This window comes from Echeneis naucrates, chromosome 22, assembly GCF_900963305.1.
Source record: "Echeneis naucrates chromosome 22, fEcheNa1.1, whole genome shotgun sequence".
Taxonomy (NCBI): domain Eukaryota; kingdom Metazoa; phylum Chordata; class Actinopteri; order Carangiformes; family Echeneidae; genus Echeneis; species Echeneis naucrates.
Window position 1 is genome coordinate 20,728,316 of NC_042532.1, and position 17,958 is coordinate 20,746,273.

Sequence of the window (17,958 nt, forward strand, 5' to 3'; positions counted from 1 at the left end):
CATTTCAGTCAGCTCTGAGATCTGTTAAAATTGGAAACGTCTGACGTTGTTTTTTTCAGAAATAAAATAATTAAAAGAAGTCAATTAGCTTTGTGTAAACACGGTCAGGATTGGTCTCCAAGCTGATTGGCCTCAGCAGTAAACTCTGATAGTTTCCTGTTGTTATGGTGACTTCTAATGACTTTCCTCAGAGCTGTTCCATCCCGTCAGCTGACATCAGGAAACATCTCTTTACATAACAGCCTGCTAGCATGTTAGTTTATTCAGTATCAGGTAACCAACATCATCTTGGTAATGTGATCTGATTTGTATCCTTGCCAGAATATCAGTGGCTGCTTACAAACAACAACCAAACAACTGTTTGGTTACTTCTGTTGAATGTCGCAGCAGATAAACAAAACCTCACTGGGTTACTTCCATTAACGGCTGCTCTGCAGCAAATTTACTACGAACTGAAAACCTGCATTTTTTTTTTTTTTTTTTAAATGTAGGCAATAAATTCCTTGACACACAAATCCACATGAGCTTGATTTCCTAAACTGACTGTGGGGACTAAGGAAAGTGATACCTGCATGGCTTGGTAATCAAAATTCTTTCCTCCTCGAAGCTGCATTTGACTTTTAATTTACACCACTAAGCTGGAAAGTGACGGTCAGCAGAACTTCGATCTTGTATTTATTTATCTAATAATGAGCTGCAGTCTCTCCAATCTGGGCTGATATCTGCAGCCGTCTCTTTAAGTTAACCATTTTTCATATGCTGATGATTCTACAACTTTTGTCTGAACCAACAAAAACGTCACAACCAGAGAGACAAATAAAAACACTCACCCCTGGTGGGAACACTCATGCTGACTCAGCAGTGAAAGTTACCAGATCTGCAAATTCTCATCAACTCAAACCAAACTTGTGTGTCTAGTAAACACACGGTTTACTGTGCTGACTCTGCAGACCCATGATCACAGATACAAACTCAGTTTGAGCATTTCTCGTCGAACCAGATCACGGTCTATGTTTCCAGCCTGCAGGGAGGCAGTTGAGATCGACCGGGCTCCGCCTCTGTTACCTGTGACTCACAGGAGCTTCAGATCTGCAACAGTCCCCTCTGCAGCGTAAAGCTCCGGGTCCAACAACCCACCCTGACATTAACCCCCCCCCACACACACACACACACACACACACACACACACAAGCCACCCAAGTGGTAACTGGGGGTGGGACTGTTTGTTTAATTTGTGTAAAAGCAGCACATTTATGAACAACAGTCCTCATTAGATGCTTTCTGTTCAACAAAGTGTGCTTTCCTGCCCTGCTGATGCAAAAACCGAATGTAACCCAAAATTCAGACACAGTATGAGCTATTTTTAGTGACATTCTTCCATCATTACTGCAGAGAAACACATCCACAGTCTTATCTAACAAAGTCTTCCATCATCCATTCTGCATATTGTTTTTCCAATGATGTCATTTCGAGCTGGCACATTTACAAGCTCTCGTTTGAAATGCATGGTGGGGGAGCTGATGCACGTGAAACAGTTCAGCGGAGAGCTTTGCAAGAATGGACCCAAAAGCTGAAATTTAGAAAGTGAGAAAAGTGAGAGAGAGGCAGGTGGGCAATTAAAGTGAGAAGAGATGGAGAAATCCTGGAACAATCATGAGCAAAACTTGAACTTGCACTGACATCTATTCATGGTCCAACCATCAGATGAAGCAGTTTAATGTTTCAGTCACCAGAAAACAACGTTCTCAAAAACGAAACCCTTCACACATGATCTGAAGTCCAAACCTGAAAGTTCAGTCTAGAAGCTGCAGCATCTGTATATGGATATATCTATATATAGCAAAAGTCATCAGAAGTGTCAGTCCAGATACGCAAGAACACATGTAAGACCATATAAGGAGCTTTTTCTCCAGAAAACACAACTCTGCAGGTTGCAGGAGTAGAAAAACCAGGAGCCAGTCAGTAAGTCATCAGGAACAAGACTGCAACTGAGGATTTTTGCATTATCGATTACTCTTTTCGTTACTTGTTTAGTCTAGAAAACGTTAATTTGGCTTAATAAATTACTGTAACAATCAATCAGCTGTCTCTCAAGGACACAGATTAAGCAGCGTCATCATCACACATGTCACACAAGAAGTGGCAACACAATCAGACAACAGCTCCGCTTCAAGTGTTAACAACAGCGAGCTGATGAGTGAGCAGCCGTCATTATCTCCTCCACCCTCTTCTCTCTCCCTCCAGAGGGCTTTTTTGCAGCATAACTCTCCTCTCTGAGAGCACGGCTTCGGTTTCAGCAGCTTGAACCAAGTTTGACAAGAGTGAAACAGGATGAAGTCAGCAGCAAACTGAGATGAGACCATCAAACAGTTCCCCTGAGTGAGAAACATAACTTAAAAATAAATTAGGCTTGGTTATTATTATGTTTCCACAGTAACTGAGATAAAACACTGAACTGTGGACGTGAGGATTTTGTTTTCACTTGTATGACCTCAGCCTTCCCCCAAACAGAGAGCAGAAACATTGACTCCTCACACTGAACGTGTGCTGGAAGTGAGGCGACACTGACCCTGCAGCAGCATGTGGACGTTGTCGATGTCGAGGGGGATGGACCCCCGCTCCACCAGAACATCTCTAGAGTTGTAGTCTGACGACATGTTTTCTTACCCGCAGCCTCCCGGCAGCATGGCACCGCTCTGGAAGAGAGAGAGAGAAAACGTTAGTTAAATACAACAAACCACTGCTGAAGGTTTCTGATTTCTGAGAAAAATCCTTTTGGAATAAGTTACATGAAAAAACTTGTGTCATGGAACTGACTGCAGCTGCTAATAGAGATCAGATATATTTACTTTGAAATTGGAATCATTTCATTTGCAGCAGGTTTGACTGAGCTCATAAAAACAGAGCAGAAACAATCTGTATAAATTATTGTTACATGATACCGTGTAATGGACAGACTGCACTTGCTTCAGATCCTTTTCCTGCCTTCTTTATCAACATGTGTTGCTCAGCTATCCGTATTTATAAGCCATTTTTGTTGGGAAGCACTGAGGCCTGAAGAAGTGACTCACAAACTCACAAACCACACGAAAAAGCACATCATTTTATGAGACCTTAGAGTTCAGCAGTGGCATCTTTGACACAGACAGTCACGTCAAAGTCAGAGCGGGGAGCTGTGCTGTGTTTTTTCTTGTCCTGTCTTGTCCTGAGATATGAGTGAGAGAGTTGAGAACATGCCTGACACAAATCAGGCTGATAAAAAAAAAAGAGAGGTGCTGTGTATTTCCTCCGCTGATCACTGACTGACAGTGAGGGACTCACCAACATGGAGAGTGGACAAATCAGAGCGTATCATGAGATCATCAAACCCTAACCCTGCCACCAAAGAGAGCTTTGAGGCTGACCTGTGCTCTTCGGGCTAAACTTAGAAAGGACTCTGACCAAACACAACCAACATGTTTGGCTTTAAAAATAAGTCCAAACATTTCATTTTCATTTCTGCATTTAATCGCTCGGAAAACCCTTCGAGCTGTGTGTTTCAGATAAAATGAACATTTTAATGTGAAGACAAACACGATCAAACGCTGGCAGAATTACAGATGCTAAAATAATAGATGATATAATTGCTGGTGAAATAACTTCAGGCAGAGTCCGACTCTGACAGTTTTAGACCAGCTCACAGTGCTGAATCAGCTTTCATGGACAGGAAGGCCTCTGCAGAGCTACAAAAACCGTTCAGAGGATTAGTTTTACTGAAGCATGAATGTTAGAGCCCAGTCAATGATTATGGTTTACTGAATGTGGAAATACAAGTGTTGTTTCTGAGCTTTCAGCTCCTGCAGCCACAACACGATCAGCAAAAAGCCAGAAGAAAGACTGTAGAAAACCAAGTATCACCAGCCAGACACACTTCAGAAAGAGAAGGTCTAAAATAGACCCATAAAGCTGCATTTCTGATGATTAGTCTAATGTTAGTCCCACAATGTTCAACCTTTACACAGAAGTCTGCAGCAGTTAACACACACAAAGACTAAGAACACAACTCAAGCAACATTACACACACGTGTGTGTGAATGGGGCGGTGGGGGTCTGAACCACTATAGCTCGGCATGCAAGTTATCCCAAGGCTTCGTGTCAGCTGCAGAATAAGTGACAGGGGTGAGAGGGTGAGACAGGCACAGCCAGAGGGAGAACATGAGGGGGGAGGAAGATAAAGACTGACAGTGCAGTAAATAAAAACAATAAGAGAAAAGGAAATAAAAAGAGCAGAGAGTAACTAATGGGGCTCAAACACTTTGATCATTTACAGGAAAGAGCTCCGTTTTTTATTGCTGCTTATCTTTCATTGTCTGTAAGTAATAAAACAAAACTGTTCATGTCTACCAAGACTGCAGAACAACAACAACAACACTACAATTTAAAGCTGCTGTGTTGGTGTGGGTAACATCTCTACCCAACATTACGGTTATACTTTCTCTGTTCGTCAGGGTGTGTGAGGTTTTACTTTAATTACCGATTGTTGGTTTTATTGTTTATAGATTTCTGACTGAAAGCGAAAGGAAAAGAGAGAGAGGAAGGAGAAGGTGAAGAGGAGGATGCAAACACAGAGCTGAGGACAGAGAAATACAGCAGAGCAGTAAGAATGAAGGACAAGAGAGACAACCAGCGTGCCAAAGTCACAAGTTAATCCGGTCAGCTCTAATTGTAGCACCGAGGCAGCGTTGTGGAAAAAGACCAGGGAGGGGGGACACCGGCCTCAGGTGCTTTCTGAATGTGGAGGGGCCAACACTCAGCCTGTGGGGCAGTTTGATGGACATCTACACCTGAAACATCGCACACAGAAAGCAGCATGACTCATTTCATGCACGTTGACTCTTTTTTTGTTTGTTTTTACAGCTTCACTGAATTATGACCCAACACGTGAACTACCTGCCTTAACCTGTCCACTAAACAGCTGACCAGCTAAGTTTCACTTACAACTCTGTCCTTCCTCCTCCTCCTCCTCATCATCATCATCATCATTAATGCTGTGATTCTCTCTGCAGCAGCAACAACACACTCATTAGCTGTCTGAATGTTTCCATAAAGTCTTTGTGCTCTTGGAGCAAGCCTGGAAAATAAATCAGAACCTGAACCTGTCACACAAAGCTTCACAGACACACCCTGTAAGACCTGATAATAGAACATGGGAGAGGCAATCTGCTTTTACAAAACACAACAAGAGGTTCATCAGAGAGAAACATCCTGCAGGTCAGCGTCACTTTTAACACGTCGCATGAACTTGGTCTGTCTTTTGTCTTGTCTCTGTCGTCGTCAGAAAAACAACAAACTGTTTTATGACCCTGAGAGTTGGAAAGTTCTCAGCAGTTTCCAATGACGAAAAAAAATAAACCTCATACAGTAAGCAAATAAAGAAATGATTAGCCAACAATTCAAAAAGGTGATTGTTACTTGGAGTCACTTGCAGAAAAGCAGGTGTCAGTCACCGTCCCTAACCAGTTTTTCCTGAATGTGGTCTCCGCCTGCTGCTCTAAACTCTGACAGATCCTCAGTGTGTCACTGATTGAACTGGGTCACACTACTGCATGTCTAATCCACTGCTCTTAGCAGAACCATTTTCAGTCCCCTTCATTTTTCCTGTGCAAAGACGCCGGGGGACTCCATCAATGTTTTCATCTGCTTCAGCAGCAGGGAGGCTTTACATGTCCAATATATTCCAATCAGCTCCCTGGACACTGTTCTGAATGACTGCAGAGCTGAAGACACATCAAGAGAGGCTTCTGTTCTGACTCTACCAGAGCAGCAATATTCTTAGAAAAGATAAGACGTGCTTAGAGCTGAATGAGCTTCCTTAAACAAGCAGCAGCAGCAACGGCGACAGTTAGAGTAATAATAATATTAATAGTAGACATACTGTGTGCATACATGATACATGAAGTCAAAGTATTTCTGTCAGACGCTTCAGAAGAAAATGTGCTTCAAAACAACGCAGACAGTGAAGAGTAAACTCTGATAATCATAATGCACGAACGTCTTCATCATACACTGTGAAAAATCAAACTTTAATCCAAGAATCAAAGTGTCTGATTAGTAGGAAATGTTAAAGGTGACCTCTTTTGCCTGAAACTGAGTTGCTGTATGTTTTGAATCTGACTAAAATAATTATGATGTAAAGTATTTTAAGGCCACACAGTTATCCCTTTTTAGTAAGTAGTGGAAGTTATTAGGACAAAATAATCTATTATCACCTCATACAAAGAATCCAAGACATCTACAGATGCATCCAATTTCCAAACTATTCAGAATGTTAATTGTTTAAACAGAGTCTGGCCGTTTCTAAATTACTGATAGCTGTTTATCAAGTGCTACAAAGTGCACTCCCGTTGGCTGCAGGAATGTAAGATTGTGTCAGAGTTACGAAGCTGTCAGGACACAAAAATAGCAGCAGGGGACACGAGTGAGCGGCTGCTCTCAGATCAGCTCAGCCCTGCCACATAACGAGTCCTTGAGGAAGACCAGAGGACTTCTTAATGACTCAGATAACAACGGTTGCCCTGCAGGTTTAAGAAAACTGTGGTAGAAATTCATTGTGAATGAGACACACATTACTGATGACATCTGGGCTTGATTACAGCTGGACGACGTAAACATAACCACCCAACAACACAGACGAGAGCCAGTGCATTCCTGAAACCTGCTGGAGCAACCGACTAAAGTCCAACAGGTGCTTTTACTTACGTGCAGCTAAGTGAGTTGTTGCAGGCAGCGAAGGTCCGCGATGTAGACGAGCAGATCCGGCTCTGACTGCAGCGGGTCGGTGGACATGAAACCTGAAGCCGAGTCTGACAGGTCCGCAGTCCACAGAGCTGCAGGACTGACACCGGAGAGGACCGAGCCAGGAGAGACAGAAAAAACTGACTGGGACACTAAATATAGACACCAGTCAGAGTTCAACACACACAGAGACACACAGACACACACAGAGATACACTCACACACAGAGATACAGACACACACAGACACACACTCACACACACAGAGACACACAGACACACACAGAGATACACTCACACACAGAGATACAGACACACACACAGAGACACAGACACACACAGAGACACAGACACACACACAGAGATACAGACACACAGACAGAGGTACAGACACACACAGAGGTACAGACACACACAGAGGTACAGACACACACACAGAGATACAGACACACACACAGAGATACACTCACACACGGAGACACAGACACACACACAGAGATACAGACACACACAGACACACACTCACACACACAGAGACACACAGACACACACAGAGATACACTCACACACAGAGACACAGACACACACAGATACAGACACACACAGAGACACAGACACACACAGAGGTACACTCACACACAGAGATACAGACACACACAGAGACACAGACACACACAGAGACACAGACACACACAGAGATACACTCACAGAGAGACACAGACACACACAGACACACAGACAGAGATACACTCACACAGACACAGACACACACACAGAGATACAGACAAACAGACAGAGACACAGACACACACAGAGATACAGACACACACACAGAGATACACTCACATACATAGATACAGACACACACAGAGACAGAGACACAGACACACACACACACACACACACACACACACACTCTCACACACAAACGTCTCAATTAGCTGTCCCTTCAGTTACCAGCTCATCTAAGTTAATGAAATCAACAATTCACATCCATTCACAAATGATATAAATTATTCAAGGACGAAGAGAATCAGAGGAGAATATTTAAAGACTTTGTCACCGAAAAATGATTTTGTTTAGTTTATTACAGATCCAGGAGTCAAAGTGTGTTCTGAAACCGAGCTAGCTTCATGTAATATTACCATCCATCATCAAACTTACCGTATTCAAGGAAAAATATCATCATCAGGGTCAGTCCTGAAAAATAACTCAGTTTGTCTGAACAGCTCAAACGTTTAACAATTTAATTCATTCTTCATGCTAATGCTAACGCTAGCTAGTTCGTGCCGCCCAAATGTCTTTACATTTGAACTGAAATTAAACCTACAACAATCAAATATTGCATTCATTTATAAATCTGACAACAAAATAAAAAACTTGAAAAATTTCATTTGTGGAGAGGAAAGTTCAGCAGCTTTCAGGGTAGTTAGCCTTTAGCTCATCGTAGTTAGCCTAGCTTCACTCAATGCTCTTCAGTTATACATTTGCGCATGCGCAGTTTCCCCTTTTAAAAAACGTATTCAGGTATTCATTAGTAAGTAATTCATTAGTAATAAGTAATGAATGAGGTGACTGGAAAGTCCAACATTTGGGAAAGAAGAGTTTAAAGGTCAAACTATTTTAAATAAAATAAGTTTCTGTCCTTAAAATAAACTAACTCTGAGAATGATGGACTTGTGTTTAACAAATGTCTCTATGATGGTGTCTGTCTCTGCTGAGTGTCCTGCAGGTCACACTGAAGGTCAAAGTTCAGCCCTGATTTTCAGATCCAGAGTCTCAGCAAACTGTCCGTCTTGATTATTTATCAGAAATTTGAGACAAATAAGGACTCCAGAAGACAAAACATAAAAGGAAACGAGCATTTAATTGACCTGAAAAAAGTAACGAATGAATCAAAATGTATTTATCAAACAAACAGTTGGTGAACTGGAGGAAAGCGATAAAACATTAGAAAATACCCAAAGACAAACTGATAGTAACAGTTGAAGGGTCCAGGAAGCATCAGTACAACAACTGAGCAGCAGAGGTCAGCACAACATCACACACTGCTGGGCTGAGATATCTGAAGACCAACCTTCAGGATTCCTGTTTTAATCAAGTCTCTATGTATAATCAAGACGTTGAAAAGCTGTCAGGGACCTTCAGTTGCAGTAACTTTCCCTGCCAACATTTCTGCAGGAGATCCAGTTGACTCAAAGTGGAAGGCCCTTGTGACGTTCTTCAGTATGACAGATTGTCCACAACTCAAAGTCATGTTACATGTATATGGATATATGTATTTATATCATTTTCTGTCTTCTAGCACTTTCTTTTTCTCTCCTTTCCTTCGCATTGGTGGTTTTATTTATGACGCACAGAACTGGAGAAGCAGCCATAATTTTATTTTGTACTTGAAGTAAAATGACAATTAAGGCTTTTAAATCTAAACTTTACAGCTTTAACAGCATGTACATTTTCAGTTTCATGTTAATGACACTATTCATTGATTAGACATCTTACAATAAGTAAAGCCACCCACCTCTTACTGTCACATCACAGTAATTATCATGAATTTAGAACAAAGATGTGAAACTGTTCAGAGAGCTTGAGAATATCTCACAGCAACACTCCATGTCCCCGACACCAGAGTCACCACTGGAATGGGTTGCTGGTCGCTGCAGTGAGGCCGCAAAGGTCTGAGAGTCATCAGGTTTAAGTGAAAGATGGATTTTCTTTTAAAATAAAAAGTAATCTGTCATTAAAAATCCACATATAATTACACAAAAGACGGATTGTGGAAATCCAGGCTTACTCCCCTTTGTACTGGATTACAACATCACTGTAATCACCGCTGTTATCCAATTACACGCAGTGCGTTACTCCACACTATGTACATTGTTGAATAATGGCCTCCAGATGGGCAATTCTGTGATGGTGAGGAAGACATGGTGTCGGAGATGAGTGTGAACCTGTCCCTGACTCAGTCCACTGAATATTTCTTAATCTAACTTTAATTGCTTGGCCTCAGGTTTCAACCTTAACTTTTTAAAGATTCATTTCCTAGACTACTTGCGACCAGTTCTGCTCTGCTGGCTCCTCATGCGGCCGCAGGGCCTCTGACGATGGCAATTTCTTGATGAGGTGCTTACTCACCCAAATCAATCCTTCCACATCTCCCCTCGCCTCGTCCTGTTGTTGTCTCCGGCAGAGGACTTTTTCCTCCAATGCGCACCCTTCCTGTCTTAAGTAAATGATCCGTGAAGTAAAGCCTGTAAGACACAGTCTGAGTAGCAGCCAGCTTTTCTCTCTTTGTTAAATGGAAATATCACTGGAAACAGATTGAGTCAAAGTGGCAGGATGAGGCAAACAGTGTTGGACCTCAGGGGTGAAGTCATTACAGGGCAGCATGTGAGAACATGAAGCCTGGAGCTGTGGAGCCAGCTAATTGAGCTCAGATGAGTGACAGTAGACACAGGTAGGCGCTGATTTTGAGTACGGTGTTCCCCCTTTTCCGTGTGGATGCCTACGAACAAAAGGGCAGACTCTTTTTCCTACTCAAGCTAATGGAGTGGGAACAAGCTGGTAGCTGAAGTAGATGGGCAGCGACAGGTAGAAGGTGCCTCCGGGGGATTTGAGGAGTCAGGTGGGGGCCAGAGAGGCAGAGGTGCTGACTGGCAGGACACGGGGTGATAAAAAGCCACGGCTTGTACCGTCAGATCCAGCAGCAGGTGGTTCACGTCTGAAGAGCACTAAGTGACAAGTACCGGAGTTCATCCACGCCGCCAAAGAGCAGCTTCAGTGCATTACAGCTGTGAGAGGAGCAGCTGGTGTCCGCTGTGTTTTACCGTCTGTTCGACAGTCAACACATTCAAACCCTGTGTTTGTCTGCAGGACGGCAGGATGATGCTGCAAAGGAAGACGGCACAATGGTGAGTGAAGTGATAAGACGTTAATCTGCTCAGAGGAAACACTGGTTTTATTTTCTCACATCCAGATTATATCACACAATCTCAGTGGCTGAAGAGGTTCAGCGGATGTTCAAGTTCAAGAAGTAAAAGCTCCAAAACTTTGACCGACTTAATCAAACAGCTGCCTCCAAAGCCAACACTGAAATGTAAATGTTGAACATAAATATTAGATATAAGATTCAAATACATGTGACAAGGCAATAATTGAATTTGATAGAGTCAGTTCAAAGTTCTCATCATGCTAAATATTTAAAACTGGCCTGGATGAAGACTTTCACTCAGATAGAGATCCGGATCCTCTCTGGACTGGTCCTGGTCTCATTAAGGGTCGAACTGTAGAGGATCTGGTTCAGTCTGGAATTAGAGAAAGAAGTCCAAAGTCCTTTTGGATCCAGTTTCCTGAAGATTTAAAGACATTTTCTTAAGAGGAGAAGCAGAGAGAAGAATATTTTAAAATGATTTTGTTTAGTTTTTTACAGATCCAGGAGTCAAAGTGTGTTCTGAAACTGAGCTAGCTTCATGTAATATTACCATCCATCATCAAACTTACCGTATTAAAGAAGGATAATATCATCATCAGAGTCAGTCCTGGAAAATAACTCAGTTTGTCTGAACAGCTGACACGTTTAACAATTTAAACACCAAACACGGGATTAGCATCATTCTTCATGCTAATGCTAACGCTAGCTAGTTCGTGCCGTCCAAATGTCTTTTAATTTTAACGGAAATTAAACCGACAACAATCAAAAATTCCACTCATTTATAAATCTGACAACAAAACAAAAAACTTGAAATATTTCATTTGTGGAGAGGAAAGTTCAGCTTGTTTCAGGGTAGTTAGCCTTTAGCTAATCGTAGTTAGCCTAGCTTCACTCAATCTGTAGCGGAAATGTGATCGCGCATGCGCCACATTTTCCTCCTGAACAGTAGAGACTGATTAGTTAATGAGAATTTAATCGTTTATATCAGAATCATTAATAACGAAGCTGGCAGCACAGTCCAACAAAATGAGTCCCAGAGTTGATCCCACCCGATCCTCCCTCCAGGAGAGCCGGACTGCTCCTCTGCTGGCTCCTGCTCTGGGTCTCCGGTCCGGCGGACTCCCTCCCCCGGCGGTCGGCCGTCAGTCTGCGGCGCTTCGTCGGCTGCGCCGTCCGGGAGTTCACCTTCCTGGCCCGGAAGCCGGGCTGCGGGGGGCTGCACGTCACCACCGACGCCTGCTGGGGGCGCTGCGAGACCTGGGAGGTGAGCACAACACACCGGGGGTGATACGGGGAGGAGGGATCTGATCCAGGATCTGCAGATACAGAGATGGAGAGATGAGATGGTCCCTGTGGAGAACGCTTGTTTTGTCCTGCCTCCCTCTGCAGAGAGGTCAGAACAAGGACAGCTGATCAGTCCAGATCCACACATTACAACAAGACAGGAGGCTGAAACTGAGGCCGAGTTAACGAAAAGCAGCGACAGCAGCACTTTTCCTGAGAATGCTTCAAGTGCAGTGATCATTCTGTGAAATCTCCAGCTTGTTCAGTGACAGGAGGCATTAGGAAGCTCATGATTCTCCCTGCTGCATTATTATTGCAGCACGGCTGGTGTGTGCAGGAGGCCCGAGCTTTGTTTTGTCACGTTGTCTGGATGCCCCTCAGGGAGGAGACTCATCCTTTTGTCTGCTCTCCCCCACAGGGAGGTCAGGGAGGGAGTCCATGTGGAGCTGCAGGGGCAGTTTCATGGCTCAGGGGTGAAATCGGTGAACTTTAGGTGACAGGACAGTCGCACACAAGCTCCTGAAGTTATGATTACAGCGACGACAGGATGAAATCAAACTCCCATTAATAGAGGGTAAATAGAGGGTAAATGAATCCCAGTGTCTGCTTTTGGGAAAAGAGTATTTTTTAAAGGATTTTTAGGGACGCTGCAAATGTTTCATGAGGTTGAAAGTGAATTAAACATGTTTGTACATGTTTAATTCATTTTCTCTCGAGCTGAGTCGATGAGTTGAGTCTGTAATGAGAACAACAATATCAATCTTCTTAGCATAAGACAGAATGTTTTAATGTGGTCCTTTTGTGTTTCCAGAAGCCCGTCCTGGACCCGCCCTACGTCGAGTCCCACCAGCAGGTTTGTACCTATAATGAAACCCGCCTGGTCACCGTGAAACTGCCCAACTGCCAGCCCAACGTGGACCCGACCTACACCTACCCCGTGGCCCTGAGGTGCAACTGCGGCGTCTGTCTGACCAGCACCACTGAGTGTGTAACCTCAGTGTGACACACACACACACTCAAATGTTAATGTCAAAAATTTCTCCTTTCCTTAAATTTCCTGATTCCTGAGGAGAAAAACCGAGAAGTCAAAGGTTTACCCAGCAGCACACTTTAATCTGGTCTTTCATGGAACACACGCAGGATAACGCGCTCATTCACTTCAGAGCTTGTCATTTTTTTTTCCTCACATGAGCAGAAATGTGGGATTTCTGGTGACACTGCTCCACAGCGAGGTCAAAGGTCATGCGTGTAACTGGCAGGTTCAGCATCCAGCTGCAGGAGGTGCTAACGGGGCAGATGTTCACACTCACAGCAGCTCCATAGAGTATAAAATCTTTCCTCCCTTAAAGCCTGCAGTCAGTTTTAAAGTTTGTTTAAAAGAACAATCAGCCATTGATGAATTGTGATGTCACTTGTTAGAGCCTAATTAACTGACTCTGAGCTCTGAGGCCAAACAGTCAGTTGGTTCGTCATCTACGAGTGGGCGTCGTCTTTGGTTTGATTCCCGAGGAGAACGGGAATCATGTAACGGCTGAGTGCTGCAGGGTGTGTTCCAGCCTCCCAGGACACAAACAACCTCGTCTGTCTCCGTCTGGCTTGGTTTACACTCAGAGACTCTAAACTGCTTCAAAGGTCTGATTTTATTTATGGATGGATATCAACGTGCACGCTGCCACTATTCCACTTTGATTATTTAACTCAACAAATATTAAACTTTGGTGCAAACTGAGATGCTGATTTGTCTTCATTCAGTTCTCCATCTGGAGGGATTTGCTCAGCTTCCTTCTTTAAGAGAGAAATTATTTACTGAAAAAGCATGACGTTGCACAACATTTGGTAAAGTGAAGACATAAAAAAAAAAGTCTGAACAATCTGTAAAATTTCTAACAACCCTCATCATTTAGGGGCTAAAAAGTGTTGAGAATAAAAGTTTTGGTCAGAAATAAGAAGAGTCGTTGTTGGATGTTTCTTTAAGCGTCAGGTCATCAGGAGGAAGAAACCGTGATCCCCATGACTGACACTTTAATAAATTAGTGCCCAAAATAATCGTTAACTTTTATTGATTCATCCCCATTTTCAGAGCTGAATGTTTTCTGAGGTAAACTGAGGTCACTCTGACATCCAACACTGAGTGGCAGTGAGGGAAACTTGGAATGGCTGCCATTGATTTTGTCTTCTGGTGTAACGTTAAATCACAGTCTAACGCTGAAACATCAGCTTTCGGTGCTGTTTTATACGTCCAAGGTTCCACATCATGTTTATAGATGACACATTCATATTAAACTTTAAATAATAAGAATACACGGCGCTGATTAACACTTCAATCGCTTGTTTTAATTTCTATTTTAAATCTGGAACACTTTAAAAAGCAATTTAAACTATTTAAACTGCTCTTTAAAATTCAATTTCAGTAAAAACTAATAATTAACCAGTATTTCACATCAGTGCTGAACTACAACCTGTGCTGAGGGCGTTCACCACGAGGTCAGAGAAAGATGCAGATAAACTTATCAACTCTGCAGTGGAGGGTTAGGGTTAGGGTTAGGGTTAACCCCGAACCGACTGCAACAACAACAAAAAAGGAGGATCACTGAAAAAACGTTCAGTCATTTTAAAAATGCAGCATAGAAATGTTCATTTTCATTGGCTGCTTGAGACCAAATAACAGACAGGAAGAGGAGTTACACTGTTGGATTTTCCACCACAGTGTGCAGATATGTGTTTCCAGAATTCAGAGAAGAAAACCACAAACTGCGGTCCGAACACATCTGAGTGTGAGTGTGGAGGAAGGAAATGGAGAGGTTAAGAGGAGAAGCTCTCTGAGACCTCTGTTTTCTTCAACAGCGATGACCCCCGCCGCCCTAATCAGTCTTGACATTACCACTTCCTGCTCGGGCTGCAGGCGAGGCCGGAAGCTGCAGCAGGAGCCTTAACGCAGGAGGAGGACGAGGCTCCGAGGGGAACCTTGAATCCAGAGACGGAGGTTTGCTCGCCCGAGGCCTGAAGCCTCCTGCTGGCAGCTCAGAGAGAGAGAGAGAGAGAGACCTTTGATAGAGAAACAAGCAGCCAGAGGGATTGTGGGAAATATCAGTCAACACTCTTCATGTTAACTCTTTTAGCTCTTTGTTTAGTTGCTCTGGGTTCAGATGACGACAGGAGGTGCTGAAAAAGAAAAACAGTCTTTGGTCGGTCTGACTGAGCAGCAGGACGTTATCGTCTCTGAGGCTTCGCAGATTTGATCTTTCCATGAAAAAGCATCTGATGTTTCATCTGTTCTGTCCATGTTTGATTTCCTTAATGGGCGACGTGGCCAGAAAAAAGCTAAAATGTTGGAACCAGGTCACCGTTGGCCCAAAAGCAGACAGACTGACGACGGTGTTGTGCTGTTCATGTTCCAGGTCCTAACGGACGTTTTCCTGACTGACATTGTGGAATTTGTAACGGACACCAAAGTGTCAGTCTGGCTGAGAGAGGTTCATCTGAAATTCATGAGAAATAGTAAATTTCCCTCTGAGGCACTCAGCTGGAAGTGTAGGTCACTAAAACAGGGTCAGTTTTTGCAGGTTGGTTTTTACGGGCAGGTGAGTGTATTTTTCACTTGGACCTTCAGGGGAACTTCCACTCAGCTGCCTCTGAAAGAGCCTGACAGGCACCAGCTGAGGTTATGAATTATACAGATGATCAGTGAAGACTGAGAACGACGCAGCTTTGAGGGAGAGCAGCTCTGTGGGGTGAGCTCTCTCCGGGGACGCTCCCCACCGTTGACGCTTACCATTGACGGAAAGTGACAGAGGCGGCGTGGGTGACTGCTGATTGATGAACTCCATTTGGCTGGAGGAAATTTCTGCACAGAGCTCTGGAATCACAGGAAGTGATGATGTGTGGGTTTCTCTGTTTCTGAATTTTGAATCTTTTTTAGTAGAATACATTTATCTGCTGTGGCATTCATGCATTCATTCATTGATCTTCTACCTCTTATGACGCTGGAGCCAATCCCAGCTCACTCTGAGCGAGGGCGGGGTCACCTGTCCATCGTAGGACTCTGCAATTACAAAGAAAACAGAGTGGATGAAGAGGTTGGAAACAGAAACTGGAGTCAGGTGACGTGATTTAGGCCACTTATGGCACTCCGCTTCTGAAAGGCATTAAAGAAAGGGAAATGAAATCAGCTGAGAAATGAGGGAATATCAGAGAGAACAGACAAATGATAATAGACAGCAAATAAAGTTTCACTGGACTAATAAATGGATGATTTGATGAAGGCGCAGCAGAGAAATTGAATCTATCAGTCAGAGGAGTTTTATTTAATTTTATTTTTTAAGCCCCCCCCCCCCGTGCAGGTCTGTCAGCCCTGAAACTCCACTGATGTATAATATAACAGCGAGGGGTGGTGGCGGGGTCACAGCACGCCTCCTCCTCCGAGGGAGATGAAACCATAATGGCTCTACAGCAGCGAGAGGTCAAACCGCCGCCACTGTCCTGACAGTGAGCTGGTCTGTTGCATAATCCCATTAAAATGAAAAACACAAGCAAAACCGTTTTAAAAAATAATAATAATAAATGTACACACACCTTCCACTCACAGTTTGGCAGGCTCATGCTTTCATCTGGTCTGATACTTTACCTGGAAAACTGTATTTGTGTACAGTTTTTAACGAGCCCACTGAAATCCTTTCATAAACCCTGAGACTTCCTGTTCAAAATGGGTTGAATCATTAATCTATATCACCATCAATGAAGCAGTTTGAAGAAAGCTTAATGAATGAGCTGATGTCCTTACTTACAGCTGTGTGGATCAGGCGGATGCTGCTCTGATGTAATGCTCTGAAATCACACCACAGGCTGAAGACGAAGAGCCGTCAAGCTGCCGTAACAGAAACGAAGGTCAGTGTGATCATCACCACCTCAGTCCGACTGCACCGGGCTGAATTTCAACCTGTTGAAATTATTATGACATTACTCAGTAAAGTTTTAACATTTGGGCTCTATAAGCGAAACAACGTCCTGTTTGTGTCAGATCAGATGAATGATTCATTAGTTCGTAATAAATGAATTGATCTTTTGAGAAATGTTTCCTCTCACTGAAGTCGAAGTTTAAGAAAGATGGCTCCAGATTAAACTTTTTTTGTTTGTTTTCTTACTAGAAGAAAAAACTAATTTGCATAAATACATTTGTGCAAATGATGGTTTATATTTGTAAAAGTCTGGATGAGAAAAGTGATTTTTTTATCTGTGTAATTTTATCCAAATGTAACAAGGGGTGAAACACTAATGTGCAACTTTGTCCAAATTTTTTATGAAATATTCATCGTGATAATGAATCAGAAGGACACTGAGGTGGTTTGGGAGTTTTTATCCAGCCAGCAGATCCTCATTAACGTTCATCTGCATAATAAACTCCACCGAGCCGAAAAGTTGCATTGAGAAGTGGAAAAGTGTTTGAGCTCTTAAAATGGAGCTGTTGAGGTGTGACGGATTATTTTCCTGTCTGCAATCAACTGATCTTCTCATCAACACTCAGATCAACAGTCTCCTTCAGTTTGGGCTTGTTAACAATCCAATTTCCCAATTTCACAGAACATCCACCAGCCTGTTGTATAGGTGGATTTTCAAGCCCTTCAAAGACTCTGGTCCTGGTCCTGGTCCTGGTCCTGATCCTGGTCCTGCTCCTGCTCCTGCTCCTGGTCCTGCTCCTGCTCCTGGTCCTGGTCCTGGTCCTGGTCCTGGTCTTGGTCCTGCTCCTGGTCCTGGTCCTGGTCCTGCTCCTGGTCCTGATCCTGGTCTTGGTCCTGCTCCTGCTCCTGCTCCTGCTCCTGCTCCTGCTCCTGGTCCTTGTCCTGGTCCTGGTCTTGGTCCTGCTCCTGCTCCTGCTCCTGCTCCTGGTCCTGGTCCTGGTCCTGGTCCTGCTCCTGCTCCTGCTCCTGCTCCTGGTCCTGGTCCTGGTCCTGGTCCTGGTCCTGATCCTGGTCT

The 17,958-nt window shown here is 43.5% G+C and overlaps 2 protein-coding genes across 2 annotated transcripts in view; one reads left to right on the forward strand and one right to left on the reverse strand.

The window, feature by feature from the left end:
* LOC115036041 (nesprin-2-like) overlaps nucleotides 1–6,845 on the reverse strand; it is a 92,343-nt gene extending 85,498 nt beyond the window's left edge. The window contains exons 1-2 of the mRNA XM_029494143.1: nucleotides 6,739–6,845; nucleotides 2,570–2,696 (exon numbers count right to left, since the gene is read on the reverse strand). Of these exons, the coding sequence (XP_029350003.1) occupies nucleotides 2,570–2,657 (88 nt within the window). The 5' untranslated portion in view covers nucleotides 2,658–2,696; nucleotides 6,739–6,845. The remainder of the gene's footprint in view (nucleotides 1–2,569; nucleotides 2,697–6,738) is intronic.
* A 3,810-nt stretch (nucleotides 6,846–10,655) lies between these two features.
* On the forward strand, nucleotides 10,656–12,991 carry LOC115036250 (glycoprotein hormone beta-5-like). Its single transcript, XM_029494373.1, has 3 exons — nucleotides 10,656–10,684; nucleotides 11,770–11,968; nucleotides 12,800–12,991. Exons 1-3 carry the CDS (start codon nucleotides 10,656–10,658, stop codon nucleotides 12,989–12,991), a joined length of 420 nt encoding a protein of 139 aa, XP_029350233.1.
* Nucleotides 12,992–17,958: the final 4,967 nt, after the last annotated feature.

Excerpts from the sequence above, each read along its gene's own strand:
- LOC115036250 (XM_029494373.1), top strand. The coding sequence starts at position 10,656 with ATGATGCTGCAAAGGAAGACGGCACAATG. Across the intron at positions 10,685-11,769 it reads CAAAGGAAGACGGCACAATG|GAGAGCCGGACTGCTCCTCT; the intron begins GTGAGTGAAGTG and ends TCCTCCCTCCAG. Across the intron at positions 11,969-12,799 it reads GGCGCTGCGAGACCTGGGAG|AAGCCCGTCCTGGACCCGCC; the intron begins GTGAGCACAACA and ends TTGTGTTTCCAG.